This window comes from Ceraceosorus guamensis (genome assembly GCF_003144195.1).
Source record: "Ceraceosorus guamensis strain MCA 4658 unplaced genomic scaffold IE81scaffold_68, whole genome shotgun sequence".
Lineage (NCBI taxonomy): Eukaryota > Fungi > Basidiomycota > Exobasidiomycetes > Ceraceosorales > Ceraceosoraceae > Ceraceosorus > Ceraceosorus guamensis.
Genome location: NW_020290063.1, coordinates 61,025 through 75,929, shown reverse-complemented (window position 1 = coordinate 75,929; position 14,905 = coordinate 61,025). Strand labels below are relative to the sequence as shown.

The following is a 14,905-nucleotide window of genomic DNA, read 5'->3' as shown; positions in this document are numbered from 1 at the left end:
AGGGCGTACCGAGAGGTGGACGGCTGGCGCACGCAGCAGATGCTCCTCCAGATGAGCGTCTCTTCGTGCCATGGGTGGAGTAGCTAGAAGCGTAGGAGGATGCGCCCATGAGGCTGCGGAGGCAGATTGCAAACATCAAGAGGAGATGGTGCGGCAGGAATGTAGATCGAGGCATGTTTGCAAAGAGGCACGGATGACGATGACGAGGATGCTGGCGTCGAGGGCCGCTCGTGGCGCTCGTTTCGTTGGCACACTGCAGCCTGCATCGAGCGTCGTACAGGCTGTGATTCAAAGCAGCAGGAGGCGGCACCATCGATGGCGGCCATCAGACTGCAGACTCAAACATCAGCGCGCATGTAGGCGCTCCTCGAACTGCGCGAAGCTGACACCGTCTGGCTCTCGCTTTGTACACACACACACACACACACAGCGCACAAGATGCTTCAAATCTACAAGGAACTCGAGCTGGTCATCCCCAAGGAGGTGACGGTCACCCTCCACTCCCGCAAGGCCACCGTCAAGGGCCCTCGCGGAGAGCTCACCAAGGTGCGTTGATGGACACGCTGCCATGTGATGGAGCAGTGCGCGCCTGCGAAAAGAAGCAATGAGCACGCGGAGGAGAGAGAGCGGCGAAAGTACAATGTTAGAGGGAAGTGGAGGAGATCAGAGATTGGGCCGGTCGGGGAGTTGGGCATCGCACGCAAAGAAGGAGGACACGTGCGGCATGTCGAGGGCGCAGAACATAGCGCGCAAGCTTTGCTGACGCTCTGCTGCATCGCGTCGCAACAGGATGTGCGCCACATGGCCATGGACATTCGTCATGTCAAGAGCAGCAAGGGTGAAAAGCTCAAGTTCATCGTGTGGCACGGAGCACGCAAGCACGTTGCTTGCCTGCGTACCGCCAAGGCAGTCTTTGCCAACATGATCAAGGGTGTGACTGTGGGATTCCAGGTGAGTGGGGTGCGGAGGCGGATTGGGGCTGGAGGATTGCGTCTGAGGCACTTGCTCGCGACGCCCCACAGTACAAGATGCGTGCAGTCTACGCACATTTCCCCATCAACAGTGAGTCGCTGTAGATTGTGCTTTCGACTCTGCAAGCGCCGTGCTGATCAGTACACTACCTCTCCAGTCATCGTCGCTGGCGACAAAAAGTCTTGCGAGGTGCGCAACTTCCTCGGGGAGAAGCGAGTTCGTCACGCAGTCATGGCGGAGGGTGTCTCTATCAGGGAAGACCCTGCACAAAAGGACCAAGTCTTGGTCGAGGGCAACGACATCGAGGCCGTTTCTCAATCCGCCGCTCTGCTCCACGGACAGTGCCTGGTGAAGAACAAGGATATCCGAAAGTTCTTGGACGGCATCTACTGTGCCCAAAAGAGCACCATCGTCGAGGTCGAGGCTTGATGTGTTGCGCTGCGCCGTCCCGCCTTCGCACATCCTCGTCATGCTCATCCCCAACACGCCTCGCACCCAGTCACTGTACTTTTTTCCTCGGCCTGTGCACCGCACCGCCTCTCTGCTTCTATTTGCGAGAGACTAGCCAGGCTGACACCACCATGCGCACATGACACTTTCAAAATACGATCAGATCAGACATCATCTGCGGGTCGGAGAAGTGCGCGCAAGGTAGCATGGCGGCAGACGGTCTGATTTCTTGATCGCTCATCGCTCTACTACGAACACATGATCGAATCGTGCTCCGCGCGCACGCACTCTTCTCGTCTCACTTGGTGCGCTTGTACACTGCGCGCGAGGCTCGCACTTGGTCAGCATCGCTCTGTGCGCGGGCGCACAAATGATCTTGCACTCACCCTTTTCCAAAAAGCTGGTAAATACTTCTCGCTTCAGACCAATGCCCTTCTCGCCCGCACCGACATTTTGCGGCAGCTCCTTGATGAGCTCCGTAAGCCTCTCGTGAGACTCCTTTTCGTACTTTTTGAACCTGCCCTCGACGTCGATGTTCTTAGCACTGAACACTGCTTTGACCTTGGCTTCGGAATCGCTGTTGCGTTGGCCATAGTGCTTGTCCAGCTCTGCGCGCTGCTCGGGAGATGCGTTTTCTAGCGCAATGTTGATGTTCCAGGAGCACTTGTTGTCTTGAATGTCGGTGCCGACTGCGGTGAAAGTATCAAAAGTCAGCCGGTCAGTCGCTCTGGCATTATTCGCCGCCGCAGCCCCTTTCCCACCTTTGCCAATGACCTCGGGAGCGCCGTAGCAGTCGAGGTAGTCGTCTTGCACCTGAAAGTACTCTCCGAGCGGCAAGAGAATGTCTAGCGCGCGCTTGTACAGCGATTCGTCATTGATTCCGACCTGTTGTTGGGGGGAGATCCAAAAGTCAGTGTTGAGGGCAGATTGCGAGCACAACCGCGACTGCGCCCACTCGCCATGCGCATTGCCAGGGCGACGGGGAGATAGAAGGAGTAGAAGGCCGTCTTGTAGACGACGATGAGGTGGTGCCTGAAGCGGGTGAAGGGGGAGGGACATCAACAGCGAGGCGAGAAGAAGCACGCGCGCGCACGCACGCACGCACGCGCAAGACTTACTTTTTGAGACTGAACCTGTTGAGATCGACGTCATCCTCTGGCGCGGTGATGAGGTCAACGAGCTGACCCAATTCGGTTTGGAAGGTGACCTCGTGGAAGAGCTCCAGCAGGTGGCCGTAGTAAGGACGATCCCTAAAGTGCAGCTTGAGGAGGTGGTAGATGGCAGCTTCGAGCATGAATGCGTCGTTGATGGCAATATTTCCCACGCCTGGAACGCGGTACCAGCAAGGTTGACCTCGACGAGTGAGGGAAGCGTCCATCATGTCGTCTGCCACCAAAAAGTAAGCTTGCAGCTGGAGATGTGCGTGAGTGGGGGGGGGATGCCCATGCCCGTGCCCACGTGATCGACTACCTGACTGCTCACCAATTCGATGCACCAACCGAGGATGGCAGCATCCTCCCACTGCTGCTCCGTCAGCTGCTTGACCTTGTTGCCCTGCTCGTCGGTGCAGAGCAGAATGTCGACCGTGTCGACGACGCTCAAGCCGCGATTGAGCTTACCACCTGGGGTATTGTGCTGCAAATTGCGCTCGAACCAAGAGATTGCCTCGGCTGGCATGGATTCTGCGCGGAGATAGGCCAGCAGCTCCTGACTGAGCTTGGGAAAGAGGGCGAGAAACTTGTCGCGAGGGGAAGAGGCGGACATTGTGATGGCACGGCGAGGAGGGAGAGGCGGGGCTAGAGAGTGGTGGTGGTGGTGGTGGTGGTGGTGGATGGCTGTGTGTGTGTGTGGTCCGAGCGAGCGTGTGGTGATGGGGGATGGCAAAGGTGACCATGAATGGCGCCATGCGCGGTGTTGATGGATTTGGATTGCAAGATTCAAGATTGTTGTGATTCTTTGTGACTGTGACTTAATTGCTCGCTCAATTCGTGATTGAATCGATTTGCATTTGCTGCCTGCCTGCCTGCCTGCCGCCTGTTGTTGCCTCCCGCGCTCTCTGCCCCTCCCTCCCCTCACCGATCTTCTCACACGCACCCGCGCATACACGCTAAATCAATTGAAGCTGCTTTCATACCCGCGGTGTTCCGTTCCGCGGCGGGCAAGGATCTGCACGCATAGCTAGCATGCATGCAGCACGTGACGCGATTTAGAGCTTAATTGCCCGTCGTTCGGTCGCGCGTGTTGGCCAACTCAGTCACGGGTCAAAGTGATTGATGATTCACTCACCAACGACTTGACTGATTCAGACTCAAACTGGAGATCGCAGTCGTAGATCATGGCCACAGCGGCGCTTGGCGAGCTGGACGACGACAAGACAAGAGGGAAAGATGCGCGAGGAGATGGCGTTCGCGGGTCCCAAATAAGAAGATTTCCGATTTACAGATCTCGATTCAAGATTGTCAAGTCAGAATCATACGCCTGCACGCGTCGAGCGTTGTATTCGCGAGTCATTTGCATCCAATCTTCGTCATTCAACAATACACCATTTCAGCAGAATGTGAGTCGAGTCTGAAGTCTTGAGTTGAATTGCTTTAAATTGCGATCGCAGCAGCTCAGTCCGACGACCACCCGCGCACCCATCTCACGAACATCTTTGCTCACGATATCGCAAGGAGCGTGACTGAGCGCACATGCATGCGGGCATCGTGATTATACGCTTCCTCATCGACTGCGCTGCTACAACTGCCACTGCCACACCGCACCTTCAGAGCAAGCAAGCATCACGAATGGCTAGATTCTCTTGACGTCGAATGAGGAGCAAAACGCAGCTCAAGCTTGAGGCTGCACGCCGTCAGTCACAGTCATGGTCACCTTTGATCCGCCCTTGTGGCTGCAGGTGGGTGTGGTGGTGGTGGGGGAATGCATGCAGGCATGGCCGCGGTGCTGTGCCATTCAAGATTAACACTCCAGACTCATCCGCAGCGACAAGCTTGGATCCTCGAACTGCTGCGCAAACATCAACCAAGCTCGGTGAGCACGGCACATCCGCCTGAACCCTTGTCCCTCCACTCACCCACCATCCCTGCTCACCATGCGTCACTCAACTCTTTGCGCCAGATCGTCGATATCGGCTGCGGCGAAGGCACCCTGCTCTCCGCCCTTTGCCGACCACCGCTGCAACGAGACGTCTTTCCACTGCACCGTCTTCCCAGCCTGACTCGTGGCGCTTGTCCTCTGCCATCGCACCACTGGATCTACTCGGATGCAGACCTGAGCTGCTTGACCTCGCTCATCGGCGTCGACATCGATGCGCGCGCTCTCGCAGCCGCAAGGACAGCTATATTGGCTGCGCAAGGGTATCGCCCCATGCCTCGTTGGATGCCCTTCACTGTTCACTTGCTACACGGCACCTTCGAGACGCTGGACCATAGACTCGTCGGCTGCGATGCCATCGTCGCGACAGAAGTGTGAGTGTTTTCTGTCACCTTTGCATTCCCCGTCCAGCGCAGCGACCCATCCCAACCACTTGTCCACTGCTCCAGCATCGAGCACCTCGCAGACATCAGCAAATTTGCGCCGATCCTATTGGGCATGTACAAGCCCAAGTTGCTCATCATCACCACGCCAGACTACAATTTCAATCTCAACTTCCACCCCGAATGGGAGAATGCAACCTCTCAAGCAGGAGGCTTTCCTGATCCTACAGGTCGAACTGACCGACGCTTCCGACACGACGATCACAAATTCGAGTGCGTACAGCGGTGATGTCCGACGCCAACGTCCGCGCGATCTGCTCATGTCCCGTCGCTCTTCCTTGCAGATGGACATCACAGGAATTCCAGCATTACTGCGAGGGTGTGGCCTCTGAGCACGGTTACACCGTCAGCTTCGGCGGCGTGGGGTCCGTGGGGTTCCATTCCAGTGAGGGCATCACATTCGCAACTCAAGGCGCTACGTTCGAGCGCAACGATCATTCCACCCTGCGAACCAGGCTACAGCACGGCGCGTCGAGCATTGGCCCGTCCGAGCGTCAATCGACTGCACCACATTACGAAACAGGTCGCGACTTGGCGACCTTTTGGACGCGACACTTCGATTCGCATACCCAGCAATCCATCTGTCACGAGGAGCAAGAACCCCTTTGCGCGTATCCTGATAAAGTGGAAAAGTTGCGCGTCGTCAAGTCCGCAGTGTTGCAGTTCTGTGCCGAAGAGGCCGAAGCACCCGTCCTGAGCACAAAAGCTTCTCATGCCACAGCATCCCGTCTGCTTCTTTGGAGCGTATGGATTGACGACCACGTTCGCGAGCTGTGCGGAGGGCGAATGGGTGTGCTCATCGACGCGTTGCAGCTGCTCCCGTCGTCAGAACTCGGACGTCTGGATTTTCAATCACAGCCCAATCACATTGTGATCGCCTCAGATGGTGACCACTTGCATCTGATCATCGCACCCTTGGGCGAAGGAGATGAAGAAAATTTCGACTTGTGGTTATACTGCTCGGGGCCGGCTCAGACGCCTACAGCAGCGTCAGAGTGGACCTATGGGACTGACTGAGCGGGAATTGCTCTTGTCCACATCACAGACGGAGTCTTCCAATGTTCCAATAGAGCAGATTCCAAAATGTACTGGCCTGCATTGTGAAGCTCGCTGACACGCGTGCAAATCACGAGCCTGAAAAAATCAATGCCTGACACAAAGCTACAACCTCCGGAGGAAATTTTGTGATTCAAGGCGAAAAAGAGAATTCTCATATCTAGCCGTGGAACTTCTTGACTTTCATACACCAGCTCATACCTTGCTGTGGCTCAATTCGCGTTTGCGACGCGTCTTGTATCGCCTGCATGATGAGAATACTGACCTGAGAACGCGACGTCGTGATCGTTCGGAGAGCCGTCTCAGTTGTGTAAGCGTCACAATTCCGTCCTAAGAGGCAGCATGGAGACTTGCAGAGGGTATAAGCAGCGTACTTTGTCGTGTGTACACGGTAGAGCGGATATTGGCTGGGTAGCAAAAGACTTTTTTCTTTCCGGTCGACGCCTATCAATAAAAAAACAGGTTTGGGCTCGCATCATCAGTCTCTGCGGATTGTGCGCAGTGAGCGCCGCTCATCAAGGCTGGATTGCGAGTGGGGTCCCATTCCTTCCCCCACCTTCTCCTCCCACGCCTGGAGCGACGAGGTAGCGCGCACAGGTGGACCAAGAGTAAGCCAACAATAGCTTCAAGGGAATCACGATGAGAATGTGACAGAATATACGTGTTCAGACGCACCCTCTTGGGGAGGCGGACCGCACAACAAAGCAACAATGGGGTTGTGGTGTGAAGCTTTGAAAAGCGCTGGAGTCTGGTACTCTTTTGCTCCTCGTTCTTCTGCCACCTGTGACCAGTCATTGGTAAATACAGAGCTGGCTGTTTGCAAAGCTGACTTCACCACAGCTGAAGATGAGGCAGCTTCGCCTTCAATGGACGGCGACGTCGCCCTCCAGAAGCCCTTTTGGGGGCTACGCGCACATGTTTGCTGCTCCAATCACGTTTCCTCGAATAGGGAAAGAACAACACTAGTTTGGATTAGCTCACACGCGTCGAAGGCGTTGCAAATGCAAAAAGCCCCATGAAGAAAAAAAAAAACAAAAACAAACAAAACCCCAATGTGTCACCCAACCAGAGTGGGCCTCGCTCAAGCTTGCCTAAGAGATGTTGCTCCTGGCGCCTTGGGTCTGACCAGTTTAGGATCGCAAGACCCAGCTCTGTTCTCAGTGGGTGATTGATCACAGCGAGGGAATAGCCTTTCCCAAGTTTGATCCCGGCCATGTTTTGTCATCCACCGAAGAAGAGTCTCAGTGGGCTGCGTATCTAGTACCAGTGAAGTCACTTTGGCGTGGCATGAAGTCTGACATTTCGTGTAGCAAGACGGGTCCAAATTGCGGGTCTAAAAATTACCTCTGCAAAACCTATCACCAAATGTGACGTCTCTATGCGCTTCAACGATGAAAGCATTGATTTGACTCACAATTTATCATTGCAGCAGCGAGAGCTTCTCAACTCCCCTCGCGCACGATGAATCAATTTGAGCCAAACCCTCTTGCGACCCATACAACAACAGGGGTCGAATTTTTCTCTTCGATTTATGACTTGAACCCATCAATCATCCTTGCACTCGGACAAGCGTGAGCTTGGACTAAATGAGAGAATCACGACGAGAGCATGCGTTCGCGGCAAACGTCGTCTCTGCAGCAACCGACGACACCGGCCGTGCCATGCCATGCCTGTCTGACTCGTTTGACCCGAACACCCCCCATCTCCGTCAGAGAAGCCTTCACCAATGTTTCTAACGCATTCGACTCAATAAAGCCTGCCTCAGATCAATCCGATTTGTCTTTGTCAACGGGCGCCAGTATCTCACTTGCGTCCATACTTCGCGACAAAAAGACCATGAATTTCTCGAACGCACTTCGTACTGCCGTTCAGAGCTTTACACATCAATCGCATGAAAGAGTCCTGCTTTTAGGCCGAAAAAATGGAAGCCGTGTCTTATACGTCAGCGAAGATTCCTATCAGATCAGAATGCTGCAAAACTCAACAACGGCAGGCCCCATGATGTTAGAACAAGATTCTGTTCAGACACGGTCTCCGTAACAACAAGCACTTGGAGCACTTCGCATAGCGCACAAAAGACGCGTGAAGAAAAGACAATGAAAAAAAAGACAGCTGCATATCACGTGCGAGAGTTGCTGCAAATCCCTGCGATGACCCTGCTCAAGCTGACCGAGAAGCAGCCAAACATCTATCCCTCAGTTTCAATGAAGGAGAAGCAATCCAGCGATGGTGCCAGACGAGGGTAGCCGACAGTCTGTGAACAAGTTGCTTGAGCGGTAAGGAGCGCCGACAACGCCATCGGAAAGCTGCTTGATGCTGTACAAGCCGAGCCTTGTCGATTTTCGTCGTCCTACTTAGCGGCGACCTGATTCCACTTTTCAGCAGCAGCAACGACTTTACCGTCTTGTTGCAGCACAACAGAGCTTTCTGATGTCATCTAAATTGATCTTTGTCGATTGAAGCCGCAATTTGCAGTATGAGTGACGCAAAAATAAAGGGTGTGCGTAAAGTCACGAGCCGCACCATCGCAACGAAGCGTCTGTAGCGACCAATCAAACGTGCTTTCACACCGCATGTCTTGAAGCGCTCAAGAAAGTTACAAGCTGCTTACAGACATGGGGACAGCTTACGAGATTTAATCCGCTCAAGAACACACACATGCTCTCGCGACCACTCGTATTATGGAGCCGGGGATAAGCACAAAGTTCTGGTCCACCCGAAATAAAAAGCCGGAAGGATGAGGCCATGACAAGATCAACGTTCTATGATTCTCAATTCTAGTGTCAATGCAGCCGAGACCCTGACAAGGAGGTAAAAGCCGCCATACAAGATGATGCTGTTACATACAATCAGGATGGACCGAACACTCCAAAAGGGCACCGGATGGAAGGCTCACAGTCTTGTTTCGTGCGTTTGCTTTTCATCTCGTCCGCGTAGTCGCCTGTATTTCTTGCATATCAAAGCTATTGAGTGCAAAAATTTCTGCCGATCTAGCATCCCCAATGAGCGTCCCTATGTCTATGGAACCTTAAAAACTTGTCCGCATGCCCTCAACCTTCACGCGTCTACGGTCGAAATGCACACTCAGCGCGTACGTGATCTATTCGGGTCTGCCAAGTTGCTTGGGCGATGTCTTCCAGCTCTCTCTTGCGAAGTTTTGGCATATCTTCGCGGCCCACCGACGACAGCCAATCCTTTGACGTGAGCCTCTAGCCCGTGCTTTGGATCATGAATATCACAAGCATTGATTCAATTCAGAGCGCATCCCTCTAAAAACGAAACACCTTCTCGGCTCGAGGCGGTCTCGCACAGGCGACTACCGACGCTTGCCTGCTACATTTATTTAGCCTTCGGGTATTGAGGACACGAATCGCGTTCAAGATGGCCAACAGTGTGCTACTAGCAAGTCGCGGCTCCCGAAGTATGTTCGCAAACTGCGTAAAGCTGACTCGTTCAATGCTGTTGAGCCACGTGGAACATTTGCTGCGCAAAGTGACCGACAGGCATGTTGTAAATTATGCTAACACCACGCCTTTCTTCACATGTCGAAGCTGTTCAAAGTAGTGATCCGGCCGGTCCAAGTAGTGGGCTTGATCGGGTGCATGCTGCTAGCACGTCGGGAATGACCAAAGCCGCTGAAGACGTCTGCAAGAGGGAAATTGAAGAAACAATAGCACGATCAACAAATTTGACAGATATCAAGCGAGGCACCGCAGGCTAGAGGCAAAGTGAATAATAGCACGGTCAGCAAGCGTCAACAAAGCGAAGCAAAAGTGCTTACAAATTTGCAGTCGACCGCAGTCTTCGACTTTGCTGCTGATGCATCAAGGTGTTCACTGAGCGCGAAGAGAACAGTTGCTCTCTTGACAGGCTTTGTGGCGTGTGGGGGAAGAGGTTGGTGCTTTGGTGATCTGTAGGGAGTGCAAGTTGGCAAGGGTGAGTAGTTACACCTTTATATAGGTGCGTGCGAATCACTTAGCTTTAGCAGATCATCTCTGCTGGCGGCGCGATCAGCCGCGGTCAATTGGCCGTAGCGACCGGGGCGCCCTCACTGGACGCCACCTGAGGGCGGGAAGAGAAGGTAGGGCGCTGCGGCTGAGAAGCCGTTGTGGCGATCTGTGGCCCAGAAGATGCCGAAGGAAAACAAGGGGACCAGGAGCCCGAGTAGCCAGCTGACGGCGAGGAGCTGCAGCCTCACGAGGCATTTCTGCCGTGCTGGTGCCGTCGTTGCTGTTGCTGGTCCTGTTGTTCTCATTCCAGCAATCCAGCTGCTCGAGCGCCGGGTTTGATGCTGTAGTCAATGGACGAGGGCCAGCCCACGTAATCAGTTATAGAATGCGCTCAAGGCACGTCCAGGCTTGTCGTTTGTCAAGTTGCACAGGTCTAGCAAGCAAGATACACGGGCAACGCCCAGCTGATTCTTTCTTGTTCCTGTCCCATCATCTCTTTATTGATTCTTAGCTCTTTCTCCCAGCATCTCCAAAAACAAATCCACCTCTGCCGTCTTCAGGTACCACGCCTAGAGTCAGCAAGTCCCACAATGCATTTGCTTGCATCAGCAACTGGCACCAATCACAGACCACAAGACCCATCATCCAGCAGCAGTGGCTCGATTGTCAACAAACAAGGGCACCCCCCAGCTGATTATTTCTTGTTCCTGCTCCATCATCTCTTTGTTTGTTCTCAGCTCCTGGCTTCTGCCAAGCGATCACGATTCACGAAGCTTCCGAATAATAACTAACTACATATTCCAACACCAATGACATGATGGCTAGCCACGGTAGAACGCGTCACAATGTGGGCTTGCGCCAACAATGACCGCCGCAAACAGAGCCTCAGAAGGTGTGAAGCAAGCAAGGTCTATTACGATCTTGGTCCCACATCTCACGATACAAGGACCGCACTGAGGTGAGTCACAAATTTGCAGGTATTTGATCAGCGCTGAGATTACTGTTTGCATTCCCAGATCTCACTCCTCATTGCTCCTGAAGAGCCCAAGCTGGCAAATTTGAAGAAGAAAGTGAAAGTTGCTGTACAAGATGTTGTCAAATCCAAGGCTGCTTGGAACCTCAGAAGAGCTGCCTGCTTTGTGGTAGAAATTGATGGAGAGACAAAGCACAATCACAAGTGCCAGGCAGACAAAGTCAAGATCTGCCTTGCAGAAGCTGAGCTTCAATTAGGCCACGCCAAAGCTTGGTGCTCCTCCACAAATCTTTCTTGACCAGGAAGAAATTTTTCTTGACCAGGAAGCGCAGTGGGATAGAGTATCACTTGCCATCTTGGCCAGCAGCTTATCCTTGCTCTCAAACTTTGCAATTCCCTTTGTAGCTTCCTCTACTGCCTGATCGCGACCCACTCAGACTGCACACGCGCGTCTACACGCGCAAGCAATCACGCACGCACTCAAGCACACGCACACGCTTGCTCACAATCAACCACTGATCATTGCTGTTGGCGCTCACGCGCCTCGGCCTCTTTGCGGATTTCCTCAGCTTTGCTGTAGCCGATGAGGTCTACATCGTCATCGTTGGAGGAGGGGCGGGGAGCACTGAAAGAGGGAGGGGCGTTGGGCGAAGGGGGGGCATGCATAGAGGCATTCAAACCGTTGATTGCGCGTGCATGAAGGCGTACAGATGTGTAAGCGCTGGCATGTGAGTGCGCACGCAAGCAGGCACAGGAAAGACTTACGAAGCGAAGCCAAAGGAAAGAAGGCACCTTGAGAAGAAGAGGCCAGCGGCAAAGGAGGGACCTGCAAAGAAGAGGCCAGCGGCAAAGGAGGGGCTCGCGCCAAAGAAAGAGGCACCAAATGGCAAACCGGGCTGTTGGTCTCTACCGTCGCTGCGCAAGTGTTCAAGTGTGTGAGCAGTGTGTTGACAAGCAGACGGTGCAATGCTCACGCTCATCTTCATCCATTCCTGTTTGACGCTAGATGCAGTTCAGCTCAGACGTCATGTGGCCATCAAAACTCTCACTCACTGTCGCTGTTGTCCTCTACAACGCCTGTCAAAGCGCAACAATCAGCGTGTGCGCTTCCTGCTGAATGGCAACAGGCGCAGTCCCACTCACCATCACCTTGCTTGGCAGCGCGCTGTACCTCACGGGCACGCTCACGCTCACAACGACCAGGACAATGATGACAGCGTGCGTGTGGCTCGTCTTGAGCGTGAGCGTGCCCGTGAAGCCAGGCAACAGAACCAACACCAGCAGCAGCGCCGCAAGAAGAGCAGCGAGAAGGAGCAACGCCACAAGAAGAGCCGCAAAGGAGAAATCCGCCGCGTGTAAAAGAGGTGCTGCAAAGAGCGCCGCTGCGACCACGTTGAGGACCTAGATGGTGATGATGGATGATGACAACAATCATGAGAAGGAGGTGCATCCAAGTGAGCAAAAGGCAACGACAAGGTTTGTGGAGTCAACGACGCACCAAGAGGATATGGAGAGTGGCGGAGATCTGCTCGAGGAGCAGATGGGATGGGTGGCTGTTTGTCTTGCTGTAAAGCGAGGGAATTCTGCGTCAGTTCAGCTTGCTGTACAACTTGCACCCACGTATGGCAGCGTTCTCGATCTAAGCATGCAGCAAAGGTGTGGGCTGACAAGCCGCGCGCGCATTTCACGTGAGTGTCTGATGCTCGTATCACGATGTATGATTCATGTTTTGTGATTTGTGATCGAGTCAGGACCGTGATTGAGTGAACCTGAGGCCAGCGTGCGTGCATGGGTTATACGCGTATGTGCGTATGCGTACATGACAAAGTGTTTAGATCTCTTTGTTTGGACTGTTGCTGTCGTCAGAGATGCCAAGCCCAAGTTCAGCTCCATCGAACGCGGGTCCTGCTCCTGCGCGCTTGAACAACAATTATCCAATGAGTGGGGTGTCGGCGGGTGGACGCTTGGCCAAGTTGGTGGCGGCAATCTGCGTGCGGTCAACAACAGTCAGCGGTCTTGCTGTAAAGCGAGGGACTTCTGCGTCAGTTCAGCTTGCTGTACAACTTGCACCCACGCATGCCTCACTTCCCGAAGGTCTGCCAGGTAACGTAGCAGATGGTCTGCTTGCAAGGGGGTGACTTGGGTGGTGGTGGCTGGATTGCTGAAAGTGAGCTGTACCGTGGGCTTCTCGCCGGGCATTGTGGCTTGAGAGAGAGGGGGTGTTGCGGGGGATGGGGTTGGTGCAGGCTGAGCGGTGCTCTGTAGGGAGTGCAGGTCGGCAAGGGTGAGTAGGTTCAGCTTGATATAGGCGCAAAGTACGCACCTTTGCTCTTGTCTAAAATCTTGCCCTTGCACACTGATCCTGCTGGATTCTGCGCAGCGCAAGGAGATGCTTTGACTGGACGCGCACTCAGCCCACATACCATGTGGCACCCCCAAGACATGTTTTGTTGCACAGAAGAGCACAATGGAAGGCTTCATTCAATTGCGCCTTGGTGCAGCATCTCCCCCAAGACATGTCTCGTTGCACAGAAGAGAAGATGTTGAGCCGTCAAGACGCAAGAACAGCTACGCTGTCTCCAACAGCTGCAAAAGAGCTCACTTGGTGGCCCAGGGCCAGAGGCAGGCTTTGCAAACTCTTGAAGAGATTGTGCTCTTATGGTCTTGTGCACATGGGGCACAGGCACAAGCGCTCCAATGGCAACATCTGTACGCTGGTGGAGAAGCATGAAGATTGCAACACCATTGAGCTCCTCTGGACATCAGTCATTGATGACTGGAAGTTGCAGGTCCACTGTCCCTAAATTCAGCACAGGGTGGTTTACATGTGCAATTTAACCCTGCTCTTCAACACTGCAAGGCAGTCTTGTGGCTCTTTGAGAGTGCTGGCATTCAAGATGGGCATCCTGCTGTGGGCAAGGTGAATGTAGGCATTGGCAACCTCATTCTCCAGAACCATGCCCATCTCTGCCATCTGGATAGCTCAATGCTGGACGCTCATGCAGCCCTACAGAGGGTCATGGACCATGATGACTGTGGGCTCTTTGGTCTTGGTTGTGGGCAAGGGCCAGCAGCATTTCAGCGGCTTCTTGCTCTCATGGATTACAGCCATGATGAGACAACATGGCTGGAGGAGCCTGCGAGTCGCGTTCGAGAGGTGTTCCGTCTGGAGCAAGCGACCATCTTGACCAGAGTCCAGCGTGTCGTGCGCGGACTCGTCGTCGTGATGGCGACACAGGCTTTGGGCTTCTGGATTGGATGGATTGTAATAGAAGACCTTGGCCGTGAGTCCCCTCCAGTGACGCATGTTTGCCTGGAGGAGCCTGCAAGTTGCGTTTGAGAGGCATTCTGTCTGGAGCAAGCGAGTGGTCTTTTGCTCCATGTTGTTGGCAGGGTTCCTTGTTGACTGTGCAAGGCATGCACAACAGATTTTACCGTGGTTCTCCTGCCAGCCGCACTGATGCCCCATGAGGGATCAGGGTTTTGGACGACCGGTCCCCCTCATGGTTTGCACAATGTTGTCCGGCAGAGGGTACTGATCCACGGTGTCGTTTGCCCCCTTCACGGTTTGCACAATGTCGTGCAGCCCTACAGAGGGTCAACGACATGGTCAGTTGCACCGGCATCAAATGTCCCTCAGTCATTGTCATGAAGGACATCACTGCCAAGGCTCTGCGCAGCCAGCACCATGATGACTATGGGCTCTTTGGTCTTGGTTGTGGGCAAGGGCCAGCAGCATTTCAGCGGGTTCTTGCTCTCATGGATTACAGCCATAATGAGACAGTGTACAACAGGACAGATCAAAGAAGAGCAGTTCCAGGCTACACCTGACGCCATGTGATCAATTTTTGGCCCAATGGACCCAATCATAGCTTGATTTTGCTTCATGCAGTCATTTGTGCGCATTTACTGATCAATTTATTGCCCCTGTGATCCAATTCACCTCAACATCAGTCATCTGGATCGTG

General features: G+C 53.8%; 4 protein-coding genes across 4 annotated transcripts; 2 read left to right on the top strand and 2 right to left on the bottom strand.

Moving 5' to 3' along the window:
* Window positions 1-438: 438 nt before the first annotated feature.
* On the top strand, window positions 439-1,401 carry IE81DRAFT_349281 (putative RPL9A-ribosomal protein L9.e; the record flags this gene model as incomplete). The annotated part of the gene is made up of 4 exons (XM_025516372.1): window positions 439-546; window positions 790-951; window positions 1,023-1,062; window positions 1,130-1,401. The coding sequence occupies 4 exons, from the start codon at window positions 439-441 to the stop codon at window positions 1,399-1,401; spliced, it is 582 nt and encodes a 193-aa protein (XP_025367586.1).
* Window positions 1,402-1,606: 205 nt separating this feature from the next.
* On the bottom strand, window positions 1,607-3,357 carry IE81DRAFT_325591 (putative ERG20-farnesyl-pyrophosphate synthetase). Its single transcript, XM_025514568.1, has 6 exons — window positions 2,905-3,357; window positions 2,541-2,833; window positions 2,382-2,454; window positions 2,184-2,307; window positions 1,809-2,111; window positions 1,607-1,740 (listed from the first exon to the last, which is right to left on the bottom strand). The coding sequence occupies exons 1-6, from the start codon at window positions 3,184-3,186 to the stop codon at window positions 1,721-1,723; spliced, it is 1,095 nt and encodes a 364-aa protein (XP_025367585.1). The 5' UTR covers window positions 3,187-3,357; the 3' UTR covers window positions 1,607-1,720.
* An 811-nt stretch (window positions 3,358-4,168) lies between these two features.
* IE81DRAFT_222175 (hypothetical protein) lies at window positions 4,169-6,119 on the top strand. The gene is made up of 4 exons (XM_025511055.1): window positions 4,169-4,452; window positions 4,540-4,889; window positions 4,965-5,171; window positions 5,243-6,119. The coding sequence occupies exons 1-4, from the start codon at window positions 4,342-4,344 to the stop codon at window positions 5,973-5,975; spliced, it is 1,401 nt and encodes a 466-aa protein (XP_025367584.1). The 5' UTR covers window positions 4,169-4,341; the 3' UTR covers window positions 5,976-6,119.
* Window positions 6,120-11,348: 5,229 nt separating this feature from the next.
* Window positions 11,349-13,381, bottom strand: IE81DRAFT_331656 (hypothetical protein; the record flags this gene model as incomplete). Its single annotated transcript, XM_025515268.1, has 11 exons — window positions 11,349-11,389; window positions 11,477-11,527; window positions 11,703-11,763; window positions 11,912-11,929; window positions 11,991-12,005; window positions 12,081-12,338; window positions 12,436-12,502; window positions 12,757-12,855; window positions 13,012-13,141; window positions 13,261-13,309; window positions 13,361-13,381. The coding sequence occupies 11 exons, from the start codon at window positions 13,379-13,381 to the stop codon at window positions 11,349-11,351; spliced, it is 810 nt and encodes a 269-aa protein (XP_025367583.1).
* Between the last annotated feature and the right edge of the window lie 1,524 nt (window positions 13,382-14,905).

Excerpts from the sequence above, each read along its gene's own strand:
- IE81DRAFT_325591 (XM_025514568.1), bottom strand. The coding sequence starts at position 3,186 with ATGTCCGCCTCTTCCCCTCGCGACAAGTTTCTCGCCCTCTTTCCCAAG. Across the intron at positions 2,112-2,183 it reads TCCCGAGGTCATTGGCAAAG|TCGGCACCGACATTCAAGAC; the intron begins GTGGGAAAGGGG and ends CTTTCACCGCAG. Across the intron at positions 1,741-1,808 it reads TACCAGCTTTTTGGAAAAGG|TGTACAAGCGCACCAAGTGA; the intron begins GTGAGTGCAAGA and ends CCTCGCGCGCAG.
- IE81DRAFT_222175 (XM_025511055.1), top strand. The coding sequence starts at position 4,342 with ATGCATGCAGGCATGGCCGCGGTGCTGTGCCATTCAAGATTAACACTC. Across the intron at positions 4,453-4,539 it reads GCAAACATCAACCAAGCTCG|ATCGTCGATATCGGCTGCGG; the intron begins GTGAGCACGGCA and ends TCTTTGCGCCAG. Across the intron at positions 4,890-4,964 it reads GCCATCGTCGCGACAGAAGT|CATCGAGCACCTCGCAGACA; the intron begins GTGAGTGTTTTC and ends CCACTGCTCCAG.